Source organism: Triplophysa dalaica, chromosome 17 (assembly GCF_015846415.1).
Source record: "Triplophysa dalaica isolate WHDGS20190420 chromosome 17, ASM1584641v1, whole genome shotgun sequence".
In the NCBI taxonomy this organism is placed as follows: domain Eukaryota; kingdom Metazoa; phylum Chordata; class Actinopteri; order Cypriniformes; family Nemacheilidae; genus Triplophysa; species Triplophysa dalaica.
This window is the reverse complement of record NC_079558.1, coordinates 17,589,714-17,615,706: the sequence shown is the minus strand read 5'-3', so window position 1 is coordinate 17,615,706 and position 25,993 is coordinate 17,589,714. Positions and strand designations below refer to the sequence as shown.

At 39.5% G+C, this 25,993-nt stretch overlaps 3 protein-coding genes across 7 annotated transcripts; all 3 read right to left on the bottom strand.

Annotated features, from left to right (window-relative positions):
• Positions 1 to 699: 699 nt before the first annotated feature.
• On the bottom strand, positions 700 to 7,109 carry tut1 (terminal uridylyl transferase 1, U6 snRNA-specific). Of its 2 annotated transcripts, none has more exons than XM_056770502.1 (10): positions 6,952 to 7,109; positions 6,459 to 6,649; positions 4,925 to 5,128; positions 4,733 to 4,847; positions 4,478 to 4,602; positions 4,160 to 4,389; positions 3,979 to 4,088; positions 3,637 to 3,759; positions 3,040 to 3,132; positions 700 to 2,042 (listed from the first exon to the last, which is right to left on the bottom strand). In XM_056770502.1, exons 1-10 carry the CDS (start codon positions 7,025 to 7,027, stop codon positions 907 to 909), a joined length of 2,403 nt encoding a protein of 800 aa, XP_056626480.1. In that variant the 5' UTR covers positions 7,028 to 7,109; the 3' UTR covers positions 700 to 906. The 2 variants fall into 2 exon arrangements, with proteins under 2 accessions (XP_056626480.1, XP_056626481.1); XM_056770503.1 differs by having other exon boundaries at positions 4,160 to 4,386.
• Positions 7,110 to 8,949: 1,840 nt separating this feature from the next.
• Positions 8,950 to 15,012, bottom strand: ndc80 (NDC80 kinetochore complex component). Its single transcript, XM_056771541.1, has 17 exons — positions 14,813 to 15,012; positions 13,863 to 13,957; positions 13,702 to 13,782; positions 13,458 to 13,584; positions 13,135 to 13,307; positions 12,889 to 12,991; positions 12,461 to 12,550; positions 12,273 to 12,366; positions 11,963 to 12,063; positions 11,056 to 11,200; positions 10,761 to 10,966; positions 10,429 to 10,575; positions 9,973 to 10,062; positions 9,715 to 9,807; positions 9,491 to 9,621; positions 9,312 to 9,414; positions 8,950 to 9,227 (listed from the first exon to the last, which is right to left on the bottom strand). The coding sequence occupies exons 2-17, from the start codon at positions 13,949 to 13,951 to the stop codon at positions 9,102 to 9,104; spliced, it is 1,899 nt and encodes a 632-aa protein (XP_056627519.1). The 5' UTR covers positions 13,952 to 13,957; positions 14,813 to 15,012; the 3' UTR covers positions 8,950 to 9,101.
• A 1,002-nt stretch (positions 15,013 to 16,014) lies between these two features.
• mki67 (marker of proliferation Ki-67) lies at positions 16,015 to 25,890 on the bottom strand. 4 transcript variants are annotated; one of them, XM_056771786.1, is made up of 16 exons: positions 25,617 to 25,889; positions 25,160 to 25,263; positions 24,277 to 24,358; positions 24,044 to 24,159; positions 23,859 to 23,931; positions 22,721 to 22,778; positions 22,496 to 22,597; positions 21,696 to 22,354; positions 21,125 to 21,605; positions 20,921 to 21,039; positions 20,669 to 20,843; positions 20,479 to 20,598; positions 19,514 to 20,400; positions 19,278 to 19,332; positions 16,670 to 19,015; positions 16,015 to 16,514 (listed from the first exon to the last, which is right to left on the bottom strand). In XM_056771786.1, the coding sequence occupies exons 2-16, from the start codon at positions 25,246 to 25,248 to the stop codon at positions 16,426 to 16,428; spliced, it is 5,451 nt and encodes a 1,816-aa protein (XP_056627764.1). In that variant the 5' UTR covers positions 25,249 to 25,263; positions 25,617 to 25,889; the 3' UTR covers positions 16,015 to 16,425. The 4 variants fall into 4 exon arrangements, with proteins under 4 accessions (XP_056627764.1, XP_056627762.1, XP_056627763.1 ...); XM_056771784.1 differs by having other exon boundaries at positions 21,696 to 22,597; positions 25,617 to 25,890; XM_056771785.1 differs by having other exon boundaries at positions 21,696 to 22,597; positions 22,721 to 22,775.
• Between the last annotated feature and the right edge of the window lie 103 nt (positions 25,891 to 25,993).

Here is a 25,993-nt window from a genome sequence, read left to right as displayed (position 1 = left end):
GACTGATGCATGACACGTAATCCAAAACATGTTCTTTTGGAAATTTTATAGACGCCCTCTGTGAACCTTCAATGCCTTATTGGGTGGAGATTCTCATTTACAACCTTAAAAACTAAATCTTTCAGATATCCCCAAAGTAAAAAACTGCTATAACAAATATAAGAAATGTGATCATTTAAATCAAATGTGATTTCACACGGAAATTATGGTAAAGTCCTTTAAATCCTTTCACCATACATTTTATTATGACTTGCACTTTTAACTCACAAAAATACATTCTAAACCTTATTTTACTCTGTTTAAATTTCAACATAAAAATGCAGTTAGGAAAGATATTAACAGAAATCATTTATTTAACAAGAATTTGTGTAATAAGCATTCAAATTTAGATCCACAAATATCACAAAAGGTCACTAATCACACTGTTATTATATGATTATTTTGTGATAATTGACTAGATGTACTTGATCCCTAATTCCTATATCTTACTCAGCTTCACTTCGTTCAGAGTTTGTGACACTGTTTTCTGTGGAACCCAAAAGAAGATATTTTGAGAAATGTTCTGCGTTCCTACATGGAGGTAAATGTTGTTTGGTTACCAACATTCTTTAATTCTTCTTTTGTGTTCTGCAGAAGATATTTAATTTTTGGCTGAAATAACCTTTTAACACATTCAAATCTCACGTTTTATTTTCAGAATTTCATTTTAATGTGGTACAAGTTTATTGCATTAACATTGTAGAGGAGAAAAAGAAAAAAATATTTTTAACTAACCACACATCTCAGAAAATAAGCATGTAAACACTTTTTCTAAACTCAAAAAAACCCTACTCGTTTTGTTTGTCATACCTACTTGAAAATGTAAATCAACACAGATAATTCAACTACTTTTACTTGAGAAAAAAATCATGACACCTCCATAACACTCTCCGTCTTCCCTAAAAGGGTTTCTGTCATCTTGGGTAGGAAGGACTCTAAAAAATGGAAGAAGTCTTGAAAGAGCGCTGCTTTATCCTGGCTGGGCTTAAACCGCAGGTTAACTTTGGTATTTTCACTACCGCCCACAACTTCTGCATCCACCTTAAATTCCAGCAAACCCTGCACTTCCTGCTCGTTCTCCACGATTCTCTGCGTCACCTTGCTCTCTATGTCAACGCAACCCCCTTCAGGTTTGGAGGTCTCGTCGCTCGTCTTCAAAAGATCCCTCCGGACCTTCCGTCGGCCCGCCCAGACGTGATGTGTATGTTTCCAGCTCCAGTGGACCGGCTCCGGCTGCTCCACATCAGAATCCAGTCTCTGTCTTTTAGCTTGTGTACAGGAGGACGTGGATGGGCCGTCATCTGTTGTAAGAGGTCTCTTCTTAGCTGATTGCCCTGTGGTTTGAGGATCAATATCTTGCATGCTTTGGTTATTATTCACCTCAGTTTCATTTCCATCTTTTTCTTGACTTTGAGCGGAGACAGTTTCTTGACTCGGATCTGAGGGTGAGCATTTCAAAATATCGTTAAAAACCGTGTACACGGCGGAGCAAACCTTTGCAAACCAGAGACCTCTAAAAGCCTCCCCTGCTACTGCCAGTTGGGAACATAAGGGTCTCGGCAAAATGTCTGCCTTGAACGGGATGCTGACCTCCAAGATCTTCTCAGTCCCGGCGTGGGAACGAGGTCCTGCTTCACTCGGAGGTGCAAACAGACGCACGAGACCCCACGATTTCCCTTTGGCCGATTTGCGCTGGTATTGTAAACTGCGGCAATATTTCTCGGCCTCGCTGCATTCTCTCTTAAAGCTCATTTGAGTTCGCTCATTTAGGTTTCCGGCCACGTTGTGACTGAGCTCAAAAGGATCCAAGACGTTCATAGGACCCAGTTTAGGGGCAGAGGAACGCTTCGGTTTGGGACTAGAGGCTTCGGCTGTGGTTACTTCATCCTTGTCTCTGTGGAGGAAGTCAGTGATAGACAGTGCTCGACCGTCTCTCAGAGACACCACTGAAGCAGAGAAATCAAACTTGGAGTAGAAGGTGAAGAAACCGTAAAGCAGTGTGCCTGAGGGAGGAGATATGGAGAAGGTTACAGGGAGAACAATAATAACTTGCCATCAATGGTCCAATCCTAACAGCAATTGAAACAACTTTTTTGTTCAAGGCAAAGAATGTCAAGTTTTGACATGTTGAAGGGACTAAACACCCCAAAATGAAAATGCCGTCCTTAATTATTCATCCTCATGTCAAGGTTGTACATGTCTCAGTGGTTTTATTTAAATAAATGTTGCTTGATTAAAAAGAAACAATCTTAAAAATATCTTCTTATATCATGTCAATGACAGAAGGGTCAGTAAATATCAAAAATGTTCATATTTGGGTAAACACGGAGGAAATTCCTCAAAAAAACTGGACACAAAATACATTTTGTACATAAAAGTTTTAGTGCCAGTTGTGTTGGAAGAACGCCTATGATGCCATCTAGGAAGGCAGCTCACTAGGGTTTTAAACAGGAAACATATCACTTTAAAGGGGTCATATGACACGGCAGAAACAAATATTATGTTTGTTTTAGATGTAATGTAATGTGTATACACGATTTAAGGTTAAAAAATTTATCTCCTCTCTGCCCCGCTCTCTTAAACATGCAGATTTTTTACAAAGCTCATCGCTCTGAAAAGCTTGGTGTGCTATGATTGGCCAGTTAACCATACGTGGTGATTGGTGGAATAGAGCAAGCGTGTGTCAGAAATGTAACGCCTCTTACCATATTTTGAACGTCAGGTTCCTCTTCAATTGTACTGACAGGTACTCCACCTTACTTTCGTATACATTTAAGCGGTCTTAGTCAAATCATACCACCAACTGAAGTAGATTTATGGGGGTGTGGTTACATGAGGCGTTGAGCATTCGCTGTTAAATAGAATTCATCTTTTGTTCCCACACTTTCATTTTTGCAATTTTACGAGTCTAATACATGCATGGGAAAAAAAACACATATCCGCGCCATATGACACCTTTAAGTAGTCTGAAAAGAACAGAGTATGTGTGGTGGTTCTTACACAGGTCTTCAGTGTTTTTGCTGCCTGGAACACTAATAGGTTGACTTGGGAAAGTACAGTCCCATTCCTCAATAACACACGTCTCTTCCTCACCTGCACAAACAAGAACAAGCGTTAATACTTCTAACACAAATTTAATATTTTTGTGACAGATGCCCAGTTTATTGATTCCCTTTAATAAAACATGCTTCTATGTTTAATGTCAGCAATATTACCTTTGTGAAGGAAAGGTGCAGTGGGAAATGTTCAATCGAGTACACTCTAGTCACATCAATGGCCTAGAAATTATGCATTATTCCACATAAGGGGATCAACATAATGGGAATGCCATGTTGACATCACACGATCAGCTGAACGTCGCTTTATTTAAGTGACGTTTCATATTGAAAAATACCCATAGGGACAGAGTTTTTCTACAATGGTGTCTGTTAGTTTAACTTTTTGAGTTTGCATCACACCAGTAAGTGTCAGTAAGTCGAAAACAAGCATCAAGAGAAACATAAAAAGTCCTGGTGCTCTATTAATTTTTCTTAAATAAAAAAATACTGATAAAATAACAGATAAAACAAGTGAAATAAACAGTTGATCTATACGCACAGGCCATGCTCTTGAGTTTATTCACAGATGGCAGAACAGGAGGATCTCGATTCTGGAGGTAGAAGATCACGAGCAGGGTAAGAGCGTAATTGTTCAACAACGGTCCAGGGCCGGAGGAGTTTCCTGTGACATTACCAATAAAAAGAATTGAATTAAAGTAATTATGAAATTTTCAGCTATAGTGAACTACTGTAATTTTAAGAAACTGAACTCATTACCATCGGTTTAGATTAAAAGCTTAGTCATTCATTTTAGCTTTTATTTGATCATATATGCTCAATTGTAATAATTATAAACTGTTCATTACACATGATGTGTTCACAATTAGCAACAATACACAACCTGCTAAGTGTTTCTGTTTGGCCCATAACCGGACGGTGTAGACTAGAGGACGAAGCCTGGAGTCGATGCCAGAGCACAACTGTAGAAATCGAGTGTTTCTCACTGCCAATCTGGAGCAGAAACAGAGAAGTTTAAGATTGCATGGGATTTCAAAACACATCCAAAAGCAACGGGTTTCAACCTGTTGTTGATGGTGATGTCTCCTTGAAGGTTGAGCTCTCGATGACTGAACTTCACAACGGGAAGTCGAGCTGTGGAGAGCGTCTGTACTTTGTGCACACCTGGAACACACTTCCTCAAAATGGTGGCTACAAGGTCCAAAATTTCCACAGGAGTGGCTGAGGAGAGATCTATGTCGGACAGAATGGAGTCCTCGGAGCGGCAGTCCTCAGACGGATTCTCTCCCGGCTGCTTGAATACACCAGGAACAGCGATTAGAACTCGACATGAATACTTTGTTTCATTGAGGTTTGAGATCATAGGTTGACTGCTAACACACCTGATCGGCTGACTTCGCACGAGCTTGAAAGACTTTTGTGTTCTCAAGGTCCAGAAACAGATCGAGGTCACATGAGTGAATTCCAAATGTGTTTACAGAGGAGCCGAATGGTACGATAAGACAATCTGCAAAACATCACAAACAGAAACAAGTTGGTTAATTTTTTTCCTTATATATGTTAATTTAGGGATATAACAATCAAGTTTTTAATCAATCCCTGCAGATATCTGGTTCATCTTGTATTAACGGACAGACCTGGAAAGAATTCTGTTAAGACTTCCTGTAGCAGCTGAACCAGAAGATCTCTCACTTTCTTCTCGTTGTCCTTCAGCTCAACACTCTCCATCACCGCCTGAAACTGCTCATTGACCTGTTGCAAAATGCAAGTATTCATTTAAACCTCTAAACTGCTTTAATGGATACGTATGTTAATGCTGTGTCTCTTACAGATGCAGCCTTGCAGAGTTCGAAGTTGAGTTTGTCCATGCTGATCTGATGTTTGGAGTCGTGTTTCCCTCTGCTGGCCAGTTTGAAATCTTTCTTCTCTCTGGGCTTCACGCGGAGCTTGAGTCCACTGAACTGATGCTGAAGCTGTGCAAGAGCTGTCTGAGCATCATCCGGCTTAGAAAACTCAACGATTGCATACACACCCTACAAAAAACAACATCTCATATTAACACCACCATCGGCTCAAAGTACAACACTGTGACCCATACATAAATCTCAACATAGAGAAGCTTTTTGTTGCTGATAGATTAGAAACAATCTACACATGTATTATAAAAAGGTAATTTATACCAGGGGTTCCCAAAGTAGGAGTTGGGACCCCGGAGGGGTTCGCAAGGCCGTGAAGGTGGGGGTCTCAAGATGATTTCCAGATTTTTTTATTAGTAGTAATAACCTAATTAATCAATAAGTGTATCACAACATACAAATATTAGTTATGTTAAAAATAAAACCATGCAAACAAAAAGCCACCAGCCTTTGGAATTTCCTCCCCCTCGATTGTGATCCCTGAAGTGATTACATCACGTTAGCAACCGCATTAGGTTGGTTTACAGCACCACGTTAAACATTCCCATATGTGCATGCAGATTATTTTTTAAGGCTTTAAATTTAGTACTTTATTTTTGGGGTGGAAATGAATCGTTGTTTCATATCGACCAAAGACAATGCAGGGATAACAGTGGAGGACGGGCGAGAAGCGCTGAAGTCACAAAGTCTTCAAGTAGGCTATGAAAAGAGGACGGTGTTGTATCAAAATCCGACTCCGTGAGATTACGACTCCCCCGTTTTCCACTACGAAGGCTAGGGGTAAGGATTAGGTGTGGGGGGGCTTTAGAGATGGGAGTCAAAATCTCATGGAGAGTCAAAATTCGGTACTACACCGGCGTTTGCATAAAGAGGACATCCATCAGAACTCATATCAGTTTGATAAAATTTGACCTTCTGTAGTAATAGATGGTTTATGTATAACAACAAGTAAAATAATTAGTAAATATATATATATATATATAGTTATTAATATACATGTCATTTTATTTTAGACTGTGTTCTTTTGTGTTGTCATTATGCGTGCTCATTGGATAGATCTAATAGGCGAAATGTTTGTATACGTTAACCACCTATGAGGATAGTGGGGGTCTAGAGTGCCTGGCATTGTTATTTTGGGGGTAGCGGGCTGAAACTTTTAGGAAACCCTGATTTAAACAGCACTTTTAAAAGACCCTTTTAATGAAGTAAATGATGCCCATGAGTGTCATTATTTTTAGTTCTAATATTCCAAAGATGTTTTACAGACATGATAACGTATGTTTAGGGTGACAACGTTTGATCTTCGGGTAATTATAAAATGTAATAGTGACGTTCAGAAACATTACCAACTGATGGCAGTATTTTGTATTTTCCTAAGAAGAGACAAGTAAATGACAACCACTGGGAACAAACATTTCAGTTAGCCAAAGATAGTCTGCACCCGAACCTTCTGCTTGTCCATGATCACATCTGTCACCGGTCCAAACTGTGTGAAATACTCCTTCAGATCAGTGTGAGACGTGTCTGGTTTAAATCCGCTCACAAACACACTGTTTTCCTCCTGAGTTTTCCTCTGAGATCTGAGCCGCACAAGATGCTGGTGCTTCTTCCCTTTGACATGGTCCTCCATACTCGGTTCTAACGAAAAACCGATGGATGAGTGATTTCAGAGCATTTCTTAATGTCATACATCAAGTTACTGTTAGTGTTTGTGCAGTGATGTTTACAGATAGTATACATTACCTTATAGTAATTGTAAAATGACTAAATATTCATGAATAATACAATTTTTCAAAATCCAATTAATATTTTCATAGCATGTTATTTCTATGTTACATGACCTAAAAATCATAGCCTTATAATGGCTAAGCGAAACTCCTTCTATAGAAACGTGTGTACGTCAGCGCTGATGTTTGTAGTTCGTCGTGTTTTTAACTCACTGTTGGGTATGTTTACATCGCAGATGTTACAGTGAAATCCTCTTTGAGTGGTCTTGATGTCTTTATCGGTCTCCATCGTGAAGCTGTGGGCTTTTTTCAAAAGTTCGCTCCAGTTTCTACACACAACAAGTCAAATCTCCCTCCATGATGTTCCTCTGTGTCCGCCCCGTCACTCTTCCGTCGGAAACAATGTGCGCTTCGTAATTGTTCCGCTTCGACGTCCGTCAACCTTCTTCTTCGTCCAGTTTTATGGCCGATCAATCCTTTGGAGTATTACCGCTACCTACTGTATATCTTGAATGATGAATCTGTATTGTTCTGTTGTTGTTGTTTTATTTGGAGACGTGATGCCCCCCTCACCCAGGAGGATCATAGCCCGTGTTTCAGATGGCGCTGTCACTCCAGCTCCTCCATCATCTGTCACTCCAGCTCCTCCATCATCTGTCACTCCAGCTCCTCCATCATCTGTCACTCCAGCTCCTCCATCATCTGTCACTCCAGCTCCTCCATCATCTTCCACACGAGGCCCCTCAACCTCCAGGATGAAAAGAAGCATCCCATTCTCCACGCACTATATCTTATCCTCTTATCCTGTGATTTTTAAAAAGGTTATTCACTTACATAAAATGGCCATACCACTCACCTGTCTTATCTTTAACATTTCTAAGAAGACTTGTCACACTCTTTACCTATTACATCTAAACAATACATGTTCCACTGTTTCTAACACATTACACTCTTCACACATACAATCTTCATGCTTCCCTACTCTTTCATGTGTAGAATTTAAACTTGTTTGTGCTAGTTTAAGAATGGAAACCTACATCTCCCATAACATTGCCTTTTCCTACTTTTTTCCAGAATTATAAAACCATCTTGGTTTACTGCTATTATCCAAACTTTCCTGCCATGTACCTATTAATTCCCTATTAATAACTGTTTTAGCTTCTCTTCTCCCCAAATGTACCTTGATATCTTCAAACTCTTTCTGTAATGCCTTCTTTCCTAACTTATCATTGCCTGCAATCCCTATATGTGCTGGAATCCAACAAAAGTGCAATGTAATACTTTAATCTGTACATTAATGTTTCTTTCACCAATAAATCTTCTTTGTCTGATTTTGTAGACATAATGCCTTGAAGAGCTGATGCAAATTACATTCCTGCTTGGGTTGACCTGTTCTATCCACTGTTACCCCACTATTATAGCGATTAATTCTGAGGAGTTAGACAGTTTATCTCTAATTCTTTAGCTTATTCCTATTTTAAGATCCTGAATACATACACCACCAAGTTTCATCAACCTTTTGGTGAATTTAACCTTAAAGGCCTGGTTTCACAGACACTGTGTAGCTTAAGCCAGGACCTTGACCTAGTTGAATAAAGATATTTATGTCGCTTTTCTGAGAATGATTAGAATAATTCATTACTTGCATGCATCTTGAGACATAAAAATGGCACTGATACATGTCTGGATATAGTGTAATTGAGTTAAGACCAGTCACACATTTATTTGAGTCTAGGACTAGTTTTAAGCGTCCAAGCGTTGTCTGTGAAACTGGGAATAAAATTAGAAAAAGTTCAGTTGTTAGCAACAGCAGTATTGAGCAAAGCTATTGGTTTTTGTTTGTTTTTTAAAGACCATTTTAATTAAAGGGGAAAATTAAAAATGGCTTGTTAAAGTCATTTTTTGGTTTTGAGGCATAAGTACTACAACCTTATATTACTACAACCTAATATTATACTTATATAATTAAATTAAAAAAGGATTATGTGCTACTCACAGTACCTATACATATTTAAACCTACATGTTGTGATAAAAAATATATAAGTCAAATGTGGCAGTTTTGTATACCGATTCGAGTTACACAAAAGTCAGTTTGTTCATAAAATCAATGTAATATCAACAGTTATTTTATTCAGGCTGAGTAAAACCTAACTAGCAAAATATGTAAACCAGTTATGTATGACATGTAACCAAAGACAAGCAAATCAACATATATTTCAAAACAAATTTATTTTTGTAAACAAACGTGTAAATACGGGATAAATACAAAGCATGTTTCTCTACAGCTAAATCTTTCCATTAGTCCAGAATTTGACTTTAGTTCAACAACAGTAAAATATATACAAATCATACGTGTCAGGCTTTAAAAGCTGTTGGCTTTCTTTATGAAGTTTTCCACTAGATCAGTCAGCTGTCCCAGGTCAGCCTCATCCTCTTGGATAACGTCCTTCATCTTTTCGAACCTTTTCATCTGCTCGCTGCAGTGCTTCTACAAGAGAAAAACTTAACTTCTTACAACTGCTTTACAAACATGAAAAGAAATATACAAAAAGTATGTAAAACCCTCTCATACTTCAACAGCACACAGATGGTTTACTGCGGAGGTGAAGACGTCCGTCAGATTTTTGAAGACCATGCGGTTCTCTTCATTGGTCTCCTGCACGACGAGGTGATACCTGATGGAGAGTTCAGAGGTGTATTGAGAAAAATAAAGTGGAAATGAAGCAGAAGGATGACGAGGGATATACTCACTGTTTTTGGGCAGCTTTGAGTTCCTCCTCAGCCTGCTCACATCCCTGCGTTACTTTCACCTCCAGACGCTTCTTGTGATTTTCAGCAGAATCCACCTCGGCTGCCCACTTCTCTTCCTCCTGGGCCATTTCCTACACGCAAGACCACATGTACACTTCTTAAAACCACATACATTTTAAAATCCCGTAGACTCAATCAGAATGTCGCATGCTGCTGAATGTTACCTGCATTTCGTGTTCCAGCTGCAGGTCGACTCTGCGGATCTGTTCCTTGAGCTGCTTGAGGTCATTCTCCTTATCAAAGATGTTGGACTTCACCTGTTAACAGATGGAGAATGTCTCGCTTTCAGGATTGTAGAATGAAGTCTTAGTACATCAACATTGCCATTTTTATTAACTCATGTTTGGAATGTAAGCTCATTTCTGATCGAAAAGATTGTTTACATGTAAAGTCTACAGGGCAAAAGGAGTAGAACAACATACCTGTTCAACAGCCTCTTCCAAACTCAGCCTCACATTAGTGAGTCTGCTGCACTCGTCCTCTACATCTACCAACATGTTCTTCAGAGGATTCTACAGAAAAGATAAATAAATGAATAAAGCCTGTATTTAAGTGATAGTTCACCCAAAAATAATTTTTTGCTCACCCTCTTGTCATTTCAAACCTTTATGACTTTCTTCTGCATAACACAAAAGAAGATATTTTGAAGAATGTTGCTAAATGTACCCCATTCGCTTGCATTGGTTTTGTGTCGGTACAATAGAAGTGAATGGGTTCAAGTGCTGTTCGGTTACCAACATTCTTCAAAATATCTTCTTTTTGTGTTCTGTGGAAGAAAGAGTGACAAGAAGATAAGTAAATGTTGACAGAATTTTCCTTTATTGTTGAACTATCCCTTTTATAGTCTTCATGGTTATGGGGGTTTAAAGTGTCTGTACCTGTATCTGTGTCTTGTACTGTGAGATGGTGGTGGCACTATAGTCCGTTCTGATCTCAAAGTCATGACCGCAGGCGTTCTCTGCTGACTGAGGGATGAGCTTCAGCTTACGACCCAGTTTATTATATTCAGTGACCTTCAATTCTGCCTGAAACAAAATGTCAAACATCGCAAAATGTTTAACTAACAAAGCTAACAAAATTTTATACTAACAATGTATAAAATTTATATGATAAATCGAGTTTCAGGAGGCATATTGCAAGAACTCCGGATTTTACAATGGTATTCAGAAAAGCAGCTATGTGAGATACTGATTTAAAGTCAAATCCAGACCTTCTCTTTGGTTTTGGATAAGTTGACCTCCTCGTTCCACACAAGCTGCTCCGCCTCCTCAAGGCTCTGGTTTAGACCGGTAACGGTCTGCTGCAGTTCATTCCTCTCTCGGTTAATCCGCTCAATATCAGCGGGAGTGAACTTCTGATTCTCCAGGATGTGCTGCAGTCTCGTCCTCTCCTGCTTCAGACCGTCCAACTGCACCTCTGTACAGAGAACAGAAATTTGTATTCCACCTTTTGGACAGTGTCATGCGTGACTATTGTAGAACATGTTTATAATCAATGTGTCCCACCAGCCCCCTCGAGCTCCTCAGCCAGTCCTGTAGCTTTTTTCTCCAGTCCGACTTTGTGAGCCTCTAGAGTGCAGCGGTAATTCTGAAGCTTCTGCAGATCAGCCTGCAATCGAAGCTTCTCGGTCCTCTTTCCTACCAAACGATCCTTTCACAACACACACAGAGCTAGCGTTAGTATGATTATACACATCAGTGAGTCCTAATAATTAGGGATGTAACGATTCACCGTGATCCTGTCGAAAATCGATTATATGTGAGGATTCGAGCCGGTTGAGATGTTATTTGACTCGCAATACATGTTTTGAACAGCAGGGCCCGATGTGTTTACAGCAAACTTGAAAAACGTGGATATTGCTGACATTTTTTTATTAAAAAAGAAATTCAAGAAAAGCGCAGAAAAAGTCTTAGTTTGTTTATTTTAAAGAGTCTTTTGCATTATTATTTTTTTATTTGTTTTGAAAATGCAGTTAAGTTTTGTTATTTGACACAAGTTACTTTTATTTTACAAAGGAATGTGGAGCACTTGAGGAATAATAAAAGGGTTGTTTTTCGTTTCTAAATAGTCTCAACTGATATTGTAAAAATAAATTGTGAATGATTCTTATCGTGAGATGTCACATCGCATCCTGAGCTGAGTGAATCGTTATATAGCTACCAATATTAGACAGACATCAATGTATCCATGCATGTAATTGCATAGTGTTTTGTGCAGTGAATTATAAAAAAAAAATACGTACAAAGTTTTTTGTTCTTTGTTCAAAAAAGACATTTCTGGACATTTGGTAACAAACTCAAAATGTAAGGTTCCGTGTTGATTTGGCACTTCATGGCAAAATAGGGTTGCTCAAGCAAACCTGAGAAAAATATGAAATGATTCACCATCGAATAGAAATGCATGAAGACTCACGGTTTGGCTTTCTCTCTCGAGCCTCTCGACGTGCTCCATCAGCATCGCATGTTTCTCTTGCTGAGAGTGTAATAACGCTTCATCCACATTATACAGTCTCCCTGAGAAGATGACACATAGATGAACATCACTAAACACATTCTCCTCATGAAGGTAAAATTCACGTTCTTGGCAGACATTTGTATTCAAAGTGACTTACTTTGCGTTCAAGCTATATATTTGTTTCAGTATATGTTCTGCTGCTCACACAATGCTCTGCGAATGGAAGTAATAAAGTACACATGTCATCATCAAGTGGGTTGTGACTTACTTAGTTTATTAAGATAGTCGTCTTCTTCATCCTCAAACGTATCTGCTCCATGCATGAACTTGTTGTAGGTGTCTGAGCAGTAGTCAATGAGAAGCTACAGAGGTAACGCACAGGTTACAACTTTAGCAAAAATTGTATGTCTACAGGCTTAATTAATGATTAATAGACATTTCTTCTGCCTACGGTACCTTGTTGTATTCTGCCCCTTCCTCTAAATCACAAAGTTCTTCTGAGAAGTCAGAGAACAGCAGGCCCTGCTCTCTCAAACCACTGAACAGCTGCAAGAACAAAACTGTGTTATATCATACAGTACCACTATTACTGGGTGTATAACCTCTGTCATCATATATTCACCCTCACATCATTCAAGCCTGTGTATGACTCTTTCGTCAGCAAAACACAGAAGATAATTTAGCAATGTATAAGGAATTTTGTGTCTATACAATGGATGTCAACTGAAGCCAATATTGGCAACATTTTTCACAATAATACAGACGCATGTCATACATTCTCAATATGACAAGAGAGTGAATAAACAATGAACGATTTTAATTTTCGTGTATTGAAAGTAGCCATATATGTTAACCTGCAACAGTTCTATTGGTATATGTGTTACCTTGACTGTGTCGATGAGCCAGATAAGAGCCCCGAGAGCCTGAGGCCACGTGTGAGGAGCACCAATGGAGTACATGGAGCTTTTTGACAGTGCGAACGGGTATCTAAAACAAAACCCGCAAACTTTTCGTGATCCAGACAAACATTTGTTGGTTTACAAAATAAGCGCACAGATTATTGGATTCTATTTGAACTCATAAGTACCAATTAAAAAAAAACTTGTCATATTGTTTCCCCTTGCTTTTACCCCAGATCTTTCAGCATCCTCGGGATCTCCTCTTCAACCTTAGCAGTAGGCATCTGAAAAGAGGGCTCCAGAAAATTGTAGATGAACTCGAATATCTTTAAAAACTCTTTTGTGGATGGTGACTGGAGAGCCTTTCCTGTGACGCTGCCAGGGAAGCCCCGCTCGACCAGGAACTAGAAAAAAGAAATCATGTAAAAAATGTACAAAGTGAAAACCTTTTTTGGGACCTACAAATGGACCTTTAAAGATCTATAAGCAGAAGTTATCTGGGGTTTGTAATCTTGTCTAAAGCCAACAAACATACTTTCAAAAATCAGACATACTTCACAAAGCTGCTTAATACACTGCTGGACAAAAGCTTTGTCATGTAAGGGTCTGGGGTCTTTCATTTTCTCCGGGCCCCCATATGCCCCAAACATGCTGGTCCTCTGGCCGCCTGCCCCAATACCTCTGTGGAAAGATCAAGAGGCTAGTAAACACTGTTTTACTACACAACACGGATTAATGTACTTTGTGAGATAAAATTAAAATCATTAAACTGAACTTGACATGCGTTTCCACACTCACTTTCCAAAAAAGCTTGTTCGTCTCTCAGACGTGCTGGACTGAGGTTTAGGAATGTTAAGCTTGCCAAAGACATTGTCCTTGCTGTATTGAAATTCAAGTGAAGATGTTAGACATGGCCACAAAACACAAGTACCATGATTTATTTAAAACAAGTATTGTACTTTTGAGGTGTGGCGTTGATCAGACTCATTCTGCTGTCCGTCACACGCATAGGCATCTCTGAATATCTGTTGGTGGGTCTCCGGCTCATCTTGACCTTTCAAACACACACACCAGAGATCAGAAAAATCATTGGCGTTAACAATGATTGTCCTGTTTAAACCATGATTATTGAGATCAATCAATACGCACAAATTGTAAATAATTTAGTAACCATTTACAATTGGTTAAAAAGATAAAACACATTTTTTCAAGAAGAATTTGACTGATAGCAAAAATGTCCATATGATCCATTACGTTTATTTCGAAAAGTGCTTAAAAAAAGTTGGATAAATACACTTTTCTTTTGTGTATTTTATGAAATGAATGTAAATCAACCAGATAAATAACAGAACGCATACAGTGTTCAGCATACATCTCTGCATGCTTTAAAAGGCATCCCACAATGCACCTGATGAAGCAGGCTGAATGGAGAGTTATGTTTAACTTTGTAGGTGATTTGACGACTTTATTATTATTATTATTATTATTAGTATTAGTATTAGTAAGGAGGAGGTGTGTCCAGACTAGTGACTGGTTGTATTAGTAAAATTAACGTGACTTCTGATAACAAACTATAACACATAAGTTGCATGTAAACGTCAACAAATTGTTTAGATACACTGCCTACACATTTATGCTAAACCACGTGTATGCTTAACTACCTGTAGTATCTGTATGTTAATATATAAGTTCAATATAAATGTGTAACGTTATCTGGTTTCTTTCACGTCAAATACGACGGTAAGGTAAGAAAACAACGACATTATCAATACTCCAACAACGCTCAAAAATGTATAATTTTGTTGATCCATAATACACGAACTTTACACAATTAATCTAACGTTACAGTAAGTTGAAGAGGTCAATAAAGAAATAAAGAATTTACTCGTAACATATAACGTTAACTTACCTCCGATATTAAACTTCAGCTGAAAAACGATCCTCTCGGTTTACATAAAATGTAACGTTACTCGGATGTATTGAACCTTAGCACATAAATGAGGTAAATTTACTTAAACTTTACGATATTATTTTCACTCTTCTGTTGTTCGCCGATGGTTCTGTTAGATTTCAAAAATTTCCGCCAATGCTGTTCAACGGCTCGCTCTGGTGACGTCACCACCACACGTTCGGAGCACTGCTCCCTGCAGGTCGGGCGGAGAACTGCGCTTGTCTCTCTTCTTCTTCTAACCCACGAAAAGGTGCATTACCGCCACCTAATGATCTGGAGTGTGGAGAGTACTAAGATTAAGAAGGAAGAAACACAAAAAAATAATATAATTATATTCTATCTGATGTTCCTGTGTTTTTTAGGTATTTAAATAATATTTCATGTACTCTTGATTGCCTTGACCCGTTTCCTAACAATACTTTTAAAAAGATATTATCCACTCCCAACAAGTCTAATTCTTGTATTAATTGGAATCTCTCTTTCATATGCAGAACACTCTTTAGGATATGCCTCACTGTTTCTCACCGATTCATGCGTACCTATTTTAAAAAGTGTATAGATTAATGCTGTATGTCCAATTCTTAGTGTTGTAATAATGACATCCTTCTTCTATTTCCATATCTTTTTCTCTCATTTCCAACATTCCAGATGTAAATAAATAATTTTACAAATCGACAAGACAGCATACTACTTACATATAGTATAACAGAAGTATTGACCATTTATTATGGCAATTAAAACTACGTTTTAATATTTAAGCCAATTACCTCCTGCAATACCGCTAGGGCCCACCGGGGGGCGCAGCCAACATTTTAAAAGTAAAATGATGTATTGTGAGATTTGCCTAGGCTATAAAAATGTACGATAAGCATAAAATATAAATCCCATTACCATATATTATCATTGTGGCATGTTACTTTCTCCCAGTTTAACCTGGCTCAAAGCAATGGTCCACTCCCATCATTCACCTCCAATATTAGACAGGAGCTTTTATAAGCTCCATGTGCTTTGAACTTAATAAAGTAACTGTTACAAGTGTTACATTTTATACTCTGTAAAGCAATGATTAATAGCATTCCTTTATCATGTAAAACACAGTTTATAAAAAGTCCATCTGTCATCTTATATTCATTCATACAAATAAAAACTAAAACACGAGGTGAACAACGACATTTTAATGAAAGCATTTCAGAGTTATGGCAGCTTAATGTTTTCACACAGCACTTGTTTCATTCTTTTAATACAATTAAAAAAGCAAACAGGGACAAGGAATGAATTCAAGTTTTCGGTTAACAGTACACAAATAGAGAATCTTAACAAATCTGCATAGGCACGATGCTTGAAAATGCAGGTTCTCTGACTTAAAATGCAATGTAACAAAAAGAACGTATACAAAAATACTAGATAAAATGTTCACATTACTCATTTTTTCCCCAAATATAAAATCAGCTAAAATTATAGAAAAATAAACCTGGTACAGATAGGAAATAATCATAATCAAAAGTCCAAAAATATAAAACAAACATTTTTTCCAAGCTTGAAGATAAAGACCACTCTGTAAGATCAGTGCTTCACTTTCTGCGGGTGCGCCTGAGAGGAGCGGCCTCAATAGAGATATCAGCTGCTTCTGCTTTCTTCACACCTCTGGCTTTACGAGTGCCTGTACAAAGGATACATAGGTGTGTTACCAACAATCTAAATGCTATAAACCTATACTTACTCTGACAACCACAAACTAATTCTAACTGCGATAATATTCTGTACTTTATTTGATGAGAGAGTAAAAAAAAAATTATGCGGTGGTCAGAAACTCACCTGAAACAGACTCTTGAGCCGGGACAGGTGCTGGATCAGGTTCCTGAAGTTTCTTGTTCTGTCCTCTTGTCGTTCTTTTACTAGTCTTCTTGGGAGTAGGTTCAGGTTCAAGAGTTTTCTCTTTGCTGGAAACAACTTCAGTGCTGTTGGCTACTCTACCTCTTCTCTTGGGTAAAGGTTCTTTATCTCTCGGGTCCTCAGTTACCTCCAACGGCTCGTTACGTTTCCTCTTCAGTGGAGTTGATGCCTTGATGTCCTTGGGTTCTGCTTTAGGTGCTGCGGAAGCCGCTGCTTTTCCTCTTCTCACTGGCTTGGCCTTCATCTGAGGCTCTTCGGGAAGGTCTTCAACTGAGGCTTCCTCTTCTTTTCTTGCTCCTCTTCCTCTGCGGCCTCTGAGTGGCTGATCAGCCGACTGATCGCTTTCTGTACACATCGTCTTAGCAGATAATTTATCCAACTTCTTGGATCTCTTCAGTGGTGCTTCTTTGACATCTGTAGAAGTTTCAAAGTCTTCAATTTCTTTAGAGGTCCCCAAAGCTGGGCTCCAGTTGACAGTTTTTGAGCTTTTTGTAACGGTGTCTTCCTCAGGTGTCACAGAATCGTTCATCTGGGTTTTAGCGGTGTCCTTGGTCGAACCCTTTTCTTTTTTGCCACGAGTTGCTCTGCCCACTTTGTCCGGTACGGTATTCTCATCAGCAACACTTTCAGAACTAACCTTCTTTGATTCAGGCACTTTTGCTGTTCGTCTAGTCTGTTTAATGGACTTAACTTGCTCTTCAGATGAAGCCACGTCCTCCGTAACCTCCAGCTCTGCCTTGACGGCAGCTTTGCGGCCACGGCCGGACACTACGGCAACAGGAGGTGTGGGATCGAGAGCAGCACGACGGCCTCTTTTTACAGGAACGTCTGCCACGGATTCAACTTCCTTTGCAATCGGCCTTCTACGGGTCGCTTTTACAACAGGGACCTTTGCTTGCTCTGCCACACTAACAACGTTCTCTTCAGCCTCAACCGGAATCTGCTTTGAGATTTGTTTTGCTCGTCTCCCATTTCTGACAGACTTCACCTCTATTTCAGGGTATTCTTCAGTCACAGTCGCATGTGTGCTGGCATCTGCAACAGACTGGATATCAACGTCTTCAGCCATCTGTGGTTTCTGCTGTTTGGCCCGTCGTCCTCTGACAGACTTGACCACCGGGGCTTCAGGTTTATCTTGACTGTCAACCGCAGCCTCAAACTTAGGTTCATCATCCACAGTTTGGTCCTTGATGGTTTCTTTTTTAGATGTTCTACCTCGCCCTGACTTTGCCGGTGGCTTTTCAGCAACTACATCAACCGGTGTGCTTGTCATATCACTTTCCAATGAAGGAGTGGGTTCAGTTTTCACGTTTTCCTTCTTTTGTGGCCTTCCTCTTCGGGCTCTTGTTGCAGTGACGAGAGCTTCAGCAACTTCTGAGGTCTGCAGACTGACACTCCCTGTTGTAACAGCGTTTTCTTCAGAAACTGTCTCAGTTATTTGTTGAGGTTCTTCTGAAGGTTGGCTTTCCATTTTATTCATCCTCCTTCTGCCAGCTTTAGGAACAGTGGCTTGGACCCGTTCTTCTTTACCAGTTGGTGCTGGTACATCAGAACACTGCACAGCCAAAGCACTTGCATCTTCCACAGGCTCAATTTCAGCATCATCTTTTTGAGCTTTTCTTCCATTCTTGGTCTTTGCAATTTCAGGTTGGCTGTCTGATACCTCCGTTTTCATGGAGGCCACAGGTGCCTGGACAGCTTCTGTATTCTTTACCTCTTCGACCTCGAAGCTGGGCTTGGAGACTCTTCCACGGGCTGATTTTCTTAATGGGCTTGCAGCAACGTCTGTGACTTCAATGAGCTGCTTTCCTCTCCTTCCTCTGCCAGGGCTTGGAGGAGGTGGTGCACTTTCCTCAATTATTGACAACACCGCAGGTGCCTTAGATTTCTGAGCTGCTCTTCCTCGACTGCCTTGCTGGGGTTTGCTGGCCAGTGAAGGTTTTATTGCCTCTTCTTCTTCTTGCTCAGCAGTGCGTGAATGTTGGGTAGACTCAGCAGTTACACCACTGTTCTCAGAGGTAGTTTCTTCAGTCTGCTCTTTTGTCTTCTCATCGACCTCAGAAGAACAAACATCAATATCTTGAACTGAAACAGACTCCTCTTTTGTCTGATCACAGTGTTCTTCCTGAGGGACTACAGCTACAGATTCAATCTTCAGTTGTGAATCGAATGCTTCGGTGGTGCACGGCAGATCCACAGATTTGAAAACTTCGGTCTCCATGGGTTCAACTGGGCAAACATTTTCTTTGTCGCATTCCATATCAAAATCTATAAAAGACGGTATTAATAAACAAAACAATTCATCACATATGATATGCTGAATTAATATTAAATTAATGAGAATTTCTGTAGGTAACAAGCTGCTATTACCAAGGACGCAGCCGATATTTTTTTATCTAAACCACTGTGCGGTTTTAAGGAAGCAGGGCTATTTATATCAATAAAATAAAAACAAGGACAGTATCTAATATCATATTCATTATTGATTTTTTAAAAGAGAAATCTCCAGCCATTACACAATCAAACTCACCTTTAGCGGGCATGGAAGCGTCGTCATTCGCCACCACTGGCACAGGCTCTAGTGTCTAAATATTATATACATGTAGATTAGTTTTAGACGAGAAATATATTACTGAAGGATTCTAGACCAGTCTTCAAACAATAAAGATTTACTGCATCAAACATTACAGACAAAATTCATATGGATAAATAAGACTATATTAACACTACACGCTGTGCAAAATGTCGAGAGATAGTGATGTTTACCTCAAAAGACTCCGTAAATTTATTCTGTGTAGAACTGCTCTCTGGCTCCTCAACAATTTCCTTAAGGCCAGTAAATTCCTCCTCAGCTGCCGCTCCATTCTGTCTTGGGGTCTTCTGTAGTTTACTGACTCCAAGCTGATTCCCGACAGGTTCACCTTTGTGCTTGGGAGTCTTCATTAACTGCTTCACACCGGTGAGGTCCTCCAAAGGCTCAACCTTCTCTTTGGGGGTCTGCATCAGTCTCTTTAAACCCAGATGATTTTCAACTGGTTCTCCTTTGTGTTTAGGAGTCTTCATCAGCTGTTTAAGGCCATTCAGGTCCTCTTCTTCCATTACTTTTGGTGTTTTCATGAGTTCTTTCACAGCAGTGATGTCTTCGTTACCATCCGCAAAAAGCACCGGGTTATTCTCTTTAGGTGTCTGCGTCAGTCTTTTTATTTCTCCAACCATGTCTTCTACCACAACTCCTCCGTGTTTGGGAGTCTTCAGGAGTTCCTTCACACCTTCCAGACTTTCTTCCTGTGGATATTTAGGGGCTTTGGGGGTCTTGAGCAGCTTTCCTCGTAGGTCCTCAATTGGTTCAGCCCTCTGTCTGGGGGTCTTCATGAGGCGCTTGACTCCAGTGAGGCACAAGGACGGTACTGCGGCCTGTTTGGGAGTTTTGACCACCACTTTGGGAACACTCTCCGCTTCCTCTGTCTGATCACTCTCAGCCATCTCCACAGATTCTTGTGCGTCATTTGAATTGTCAGCTGGTTGTAAAAGACGGTCCTCATTCAATAAACTATCCTCTTGGTTATCCAGAAGTAGCCGTGTCACTGCTTCATTTTTGTAGTTTTCACGCTTGGCAGTGGACACCATGCTCAATGGTGATACCATCATTTCACCTGCATCAACAAAACAAAATGTTAAATTGCAAGAGATTTCACAAAAGATCAAACACAAAATGTTCACTAAAGACCAACCTGATTCTTCCGGTGTTTTCATGACTGAAAAATCTTCCAGAGGGGTCTCTGGACATGCGCTGTTCATGCGAGCCATATTCTTGGACTTGTTAGCCGGAGTCTTAAATATGTCTGCAATACCTAACAACAGAAATATAACATTTAGAATTTCTACTATGCATAAACAAAGGTTCTACGGGACTGAACAGACCTGTCAGATCCTCATCCATTTTCATGTCCTTCTTGAGCACTGCTATGTTAGGCACAATTTTAGGGGCTGTTCCAACAGACAGGTTCGTCCTTAAATGAGCTCTGCCGACAACAAGGGTGACTGGAGACATGGCATGCCCAGTGCTGATATCTTCCTTTAGCCTCCGTGCAGGGGTCTGTCAGGGGATTATCAGATCAGTCATTTATAAACTAGAAATTTACTTACAACAAAAAGAACCTTTAGTATTTTTACCTTGGGCTTTGGAACTACGGTTCTCTTGACCACGACGCTCTTTGTAGTTTTCTTGGTTGTAACATCCGTTTGAGGTTTGGACTGACCAAACTTTACAATATCAGCCCAAGAGTTTAACACTTAAAACAGAGAAGCACAACCAAAACTAAAAACCTGTTTGTTTCAATATAATCTTCTTCAAAAACATAATGCAAGTAAATTTACCTTTCAGATTAGCGCGTGATGCTCCACTGCGCCTTGAGCGCATAACATTAAGTGCACTCGTCATGGCACTCTTGGGTGTTTTTCGTGCAGATTTCATGCTTTTCCTCCGTAGTGGGATTGCTGGCGTTCCTGAAACCTGAGGCATGTCTTCCCCTTCATCCATCTGATCCTGGACAGGTGAAGGTGTGCTGATGCGGGAAACTGAAAATCGCCCCTGCACCTTCGGAGTCTCAATGGCAGAACCGTTACCCGCTGCCTCAATCGATGATGAGGAAGATCTCCTAGAAGAGGCAGGAGTTTTGGGTGAAGCAGTGGCTGCACCAGAAGGAGACTTCTGAGGTTTTTGTGATGGAGTTTTAGCCCTCGGTGACCTCTTGGCAGGTGATGGAGTCTTAGTGGCTGCACGTTTAGGTGAAGCTTTCTTTGCTGGACTACTTTGAGCCTTTGCACTCTCCCTATCAGTTTCCTCAAGTCGGAGAGCCTAAAAAAACAAGACATGTTTTGATTAACAACATTAAAGCGTTGAACAAGTGTGACCACAAAATATTTTAGGTTAGAAATATTTTTTTACCAAAAGACCAATGGTGGATGCTCTTCGCAGGAGAGATAGGGGCTTCTGAGAAGGTCCAAGACTTCGTCTTGGGGTCGCTCCACGGTGAAGAGGGGAATTAGGGGGCATACATTTGTCAAACAGCTCTGGACTTAACTGACCTCCAAATGATACACGCTTTTTCTTGGACTGTCGAATGGCTACATCAGTGTGTGTGTCCGCTGTAATCTCAGACAGAACATCTTGGACTTGAAACCTTTTGCCAGCATTTGCTCTTGGGGACGTTCTTGGTGACATTTTCACATCGGTGTTCTTCTCCTCTGGTCCTGGTGTCGGAGGCTGGCTGGAAGATATTTGGAGGGCAAGGCTTTGATCCTGAGACGCACCACTTCTCCTCCTCTTTGGGGATCTGGGTGTTTTCTCTTCGGGCTGTGGCTCTGGAAGAATCTGCTGGACCACCTCGCCAGCGCTGAACGTCTCAGGTGTTTTTGAAGGCGTTCCATTTTTCTGAGAGACAGGGGTTCCGCTTTTCTCCAACACTAACGGGGTGCTGGACTCCACTGATGGCATTTCGGCAGGTTCTCCCTCTGGGGTGGCGTTTGTTGAGCTCTGAGGAACATATACTCCAGTCTGGTCTTCAAAGTTGCCTTTTGAGGATCTTCTTCTCTTGGTAGATGGAGCTGTGACAGGTTTAGGATTGTTTTTAACATCTGATGTAGGAACTTGGTCAACCTGAGGTCTTGCGAGAGGTGTCTTGGCTAGCCCAGACTTCCATGGCGATTTAGCAGCCAGGTCCTGTTTGACCATTTGGTAAAGCTCACCGAATGGAGACATGCTGTCCTTCTTAGGTTTCTCATCTGCTGCAGTCTCAACAGTCTGCTCCAATGACTGAGGCAAATTGGACCCATCCTTTAAACAGGTGTCTGTAAATATAGTGGACAAGAACATTTATATGTCATTAAAAAAACACAAACAACCGATTAGCAAACATTTAGAAAAAATTATCTTTAGCACTACAGAGAATGATCGAATCTCAGATCACGTACCAAATGAATGCTCGGACTTCCTTTTCTCCACAGGTACAGGTGTGCTTTTCTCCAGCTTCTCCAAAAAAACAAAATTACCATTAGAAATTGAATATACACAAATCACTAAGACTGTAAACTTGGCAATTATTCAAAAAACCTGGCATTTCAGAAGGGGTAGAGCCAAGATATTTTAACACAAGTGCCTGGCACCTTTGCTACCGCAAAAAGAGCAGATCACATGTGTACTAGGGCTGGGCGGTACGAAGGAATATTCCGTTACTGCGGAATAAAATGTCAACCGTATGAGATTTTTCTATTCTGTGTATTCCCCAGAAAGTAAATAAATTGAGGTTGTCAACTCGGCGCTCTGCAAATTGGGCGATATTCTGAAAGAACACGTTAATTTGTTATGGGTGGATTAATTCACTTATCAAATATTCTTTTGACCTTTTGTCAGTCTGTAGTTTAGTGATGCACTCCAGACTGGATCTTTCACTCTCACCAGAGCATATAAAAAAAGCTTATTCTCAGCACGTATTTCAGAAGTCAGATTGCTTTGTGAAGCTGTTAATAGTTTTAATTAAGTTGAACTTCAGGCGCCCAAGGTGAAACTTGAGTTTAAATGCATGATGATACTTGCCGCGTGAGCCTTTTAATGTGACGCGCCACTAAACAAACCAACAGGCGCAACACACAAAAAAAGCGGATCTAATAGAGAGTAAAGAGCGATAAAGACCTACAGTACAGACCCCTTGAACACCAGTCATATACTGTACTCTCATTGTTTGTGCATTTATTCATACTTCATTGTAATAATTGTTGTCTATCTTCCTTCTGTATACGTAAGATATAGTTACAAGACAAATATAGATAAATAAATCTCATTATCAGAACATAATCTGATATCTTCAGTACGTTTTCATAACTTGCCTGTTTTAACTATGGTGAGCATTTTAAAGAACTATAATAAATAAATAAATAAAGGAAATCAATCAAAGAAAAACGAGGTAGAAGATATAGAATTATAATGGGAGATTGATATCATGAAATAAAAGACTCATTCCGTGAAATAGATTTTTGGCCATTTCGTCCACCTGTAATGTGCACACACAAACTGCACTTCAGGCTCATCAAGGCTGACGTCCCTTATACATACCTGAGGTGTTTTGTCTTGTCCAGTTGTGGACAGCCTCTTTTTCTTCGGCGTCTTTGGAGGTGGGTACTCGAACCTGAACAGTTAAACAAAATATTAAGCTATAAAATATGGACTAACTTAATCCTTTAACATAATTCCGGCTATATTGTTTGACATGTCCAATGTTGTAATTAAAAAAGACTCACCTGAAAGAACGATCAATGATTGTGATGAGATCACCATGCTTCAAACGTTCAATCTCCTGCAGTGCTTCTCCATTGATAAGCGTGGGGTTCACGGAGCTCAAATTTGTCAAAATGAGCTAAAACAAGGTGAAATAATGAGAAATCTTTTGAAGTTTCTGATTATAGTTGATTGTTAATATAATGTGTTTTTGAGAAAGGCAAGGTAAAAAAACACGGCCATGATGTACACATACCTCTTTATTCTCATTCAGCTCAATTCTACAATGCTCTTTGGAGACCTGTGGCAGCTGAATCCGAATATCACAATTAAGTTTCCTAAAAACATGGAATGAGCAAACAGTACAAATGCTATTATCCCTTTCGTTCTCTTTGCGTGATATGAAAATATCTACATATAGGGTTTAAAATATTCGGAGGTGCTTTTTTATTATCTTTAATAAATATTATCTCTTATGTTGTGACCTTATACAATAGTGCAAAACCTAGATTGTAGTAAAGGGAGGACATCTACTGTTTATGTCTCAAACCTTTTGCGTTAAACATACATGTAGATTATCACTTTCTAGAAAAAACTGGCCAAGCAACACCACAAAACATGTTTTATATAATCCTGCTCCTTTTTATTCATAATTGTCTATTGGTCATATGTTTGATCAGATAGAAATCACATATACAATTGTCTTAATTTTTACAAACAAAGCTTTTGTATTTACTTATTACTGCCTTAAAAAAATCTAACACAGACACTGGAGTCTGAAACAAAATAAAAAGTAAAAAGCCAGGCATTCAATAAAGCCCAACCATGCGGCAATACAACGTGTGAAAATCCGTATTTCCTGTAATTTAGCATGCGGTATTCTCATTGGTTGAATGGGTTGACGTTTCCTGAACAGCCCGCCTGGAATCAAGTTTTAAACCGCACGTGTCCCAAACACCTTTTTTGTGACTTTTCATAGCCTTTAAAAATTATTTTTATTATCATTCAAATTTTGATATCATTGCAAAACAATTGTTTTTCCTTTGCATCTTTTTTACTTCTCACTTTAATAAAAAGTAAACCTGTCATCAAATAATATAGAATACAAAATGATGGCAAAGTTTATAAACGTTACTTACCTCCCGAAAAGGCATGAAGCTGTGAGAGGAAATTCAGTGCCGTCTTCTCCATTTCTCTTGATCACCACTATCTTCCCCAGCAAAGGCATTTTAAAACAACTTACCTTTATCAACACAAAAGATTTCCGTCATTCACTATAATAACACGTTTACTTATAACGTCTCGACTCGAATTATGTGCATAACTTAAGTTACTCCATTTTATTTATGCAAGTAAAATAATTAGCCAATCCGTAACGTTAGCACATGGGCAAATAGCATGCGAAAAACATTTCTGGTTGTAAGGCCAAACTGGTATTAAACGTTGGTGGTAGAATAAATTCAGATAAAAGTAGTGATTCGTTTTATTTGTTAAATGCAAGTAACAGTTAATGATAGCAAACATCTTAGCAAAAACAACGTTTGAGAAGTCAATTGTCACATGAAAATTAAACGTTTGAAGTCCCACGATTATTACCTGAGTTTCTGCGTATTAACACAATAAAAAATATTCCATCGACGTCAATCGTGGCTTTATTGATAAAAACACATTAATCCAACATGAGGTTTATCGTCCCGACGGTCGCTGCTGCTCCAGGTTAACGTTACACTAGTCAAGCTCAGCAGCGGCGGCGCACACCAACACGAACTATTGTCAGTCAGATATATCCATCCGCAAAAAGATGAAACATCTACACGTTTATATGCTTAAATGTACGTATAATAACGCATCGTTAATAACACGACGCATCTAGCTTTTGTTAAAATATTAACATCTCATATTATTCATTATAAACACGAGGGCCTATTTTCTTTACTACGAGCGGAGGTACACAAGACTGATAACTCCCACTG

Excerpts from the sequence above, each read along its gene's own strand:
- ndc80 (XM_056771541.1), bottom strand. The coding sequence starts at position 13,951 with ATGAGCCGGAGACCCACCAACAGATATTCAGAGATGCCTATGCGTGTG. Across the intron at positions 10,576-10,760 it reads TATCCAAAACCAAAGAGAAG|GCAGAATTGAAGGTCACTGA; the intron begins GTCTGGATTTGA and ends ATTTTGTTTCAG. Across the intron at positions 9,808-9,972 it reads TGGAAGAGGCTGTTGAACAG|GTGAAGTCCAACATCTTTGA; the intron begins GTATGTTGTTCT and ends ATCTGTTAACAG.
- tut1 (XM_056770502.1), bottom strand. The coding sequence starts at position 7,027 with ATGGAGACCGATAAAGACATCAAGACCACTCAAAGAGGATTTCACTGT. Across the intron at positions 4,390-4,477 it reads GTGCGAAGTCAGCCGATCAG|CAGCCGGGAGAGAATCCGTC; the intron begins GTGTGTTAGCAG and ends GGTGTATTCAAG. Across the intron at positions 2,043-3,039 it reads CAAAAACACTGAAGACCTGT|GCACACTGCTTTACGGTTTC; the intron begins GTAAGAACCACC and ends CTCCTCCCTCAG.
- mki67 (XM_056771784.1), bottom strand. The coding sequence starts at position 25,248 with ATGCCTTTGCTGGGGAAGATAGTGGTGATCAAGAGAAATGGAGAAGAC. Across the intron at positions 20,599-20,668 it reads AATGGATGAGGATCTGACAG|GTATTGCAGACATATTTAAG; the intron begins GTCTGTTCAGTC and ends TTCTGTTGTTAG. Across the intron at positions 19,333-19,513 it reads AATTTACGGAGTCTTTTGAG|ACACTAGAGCCTGTGCCAGT; the intron begins GTAAACATCACT and ends TATAATATTTAG.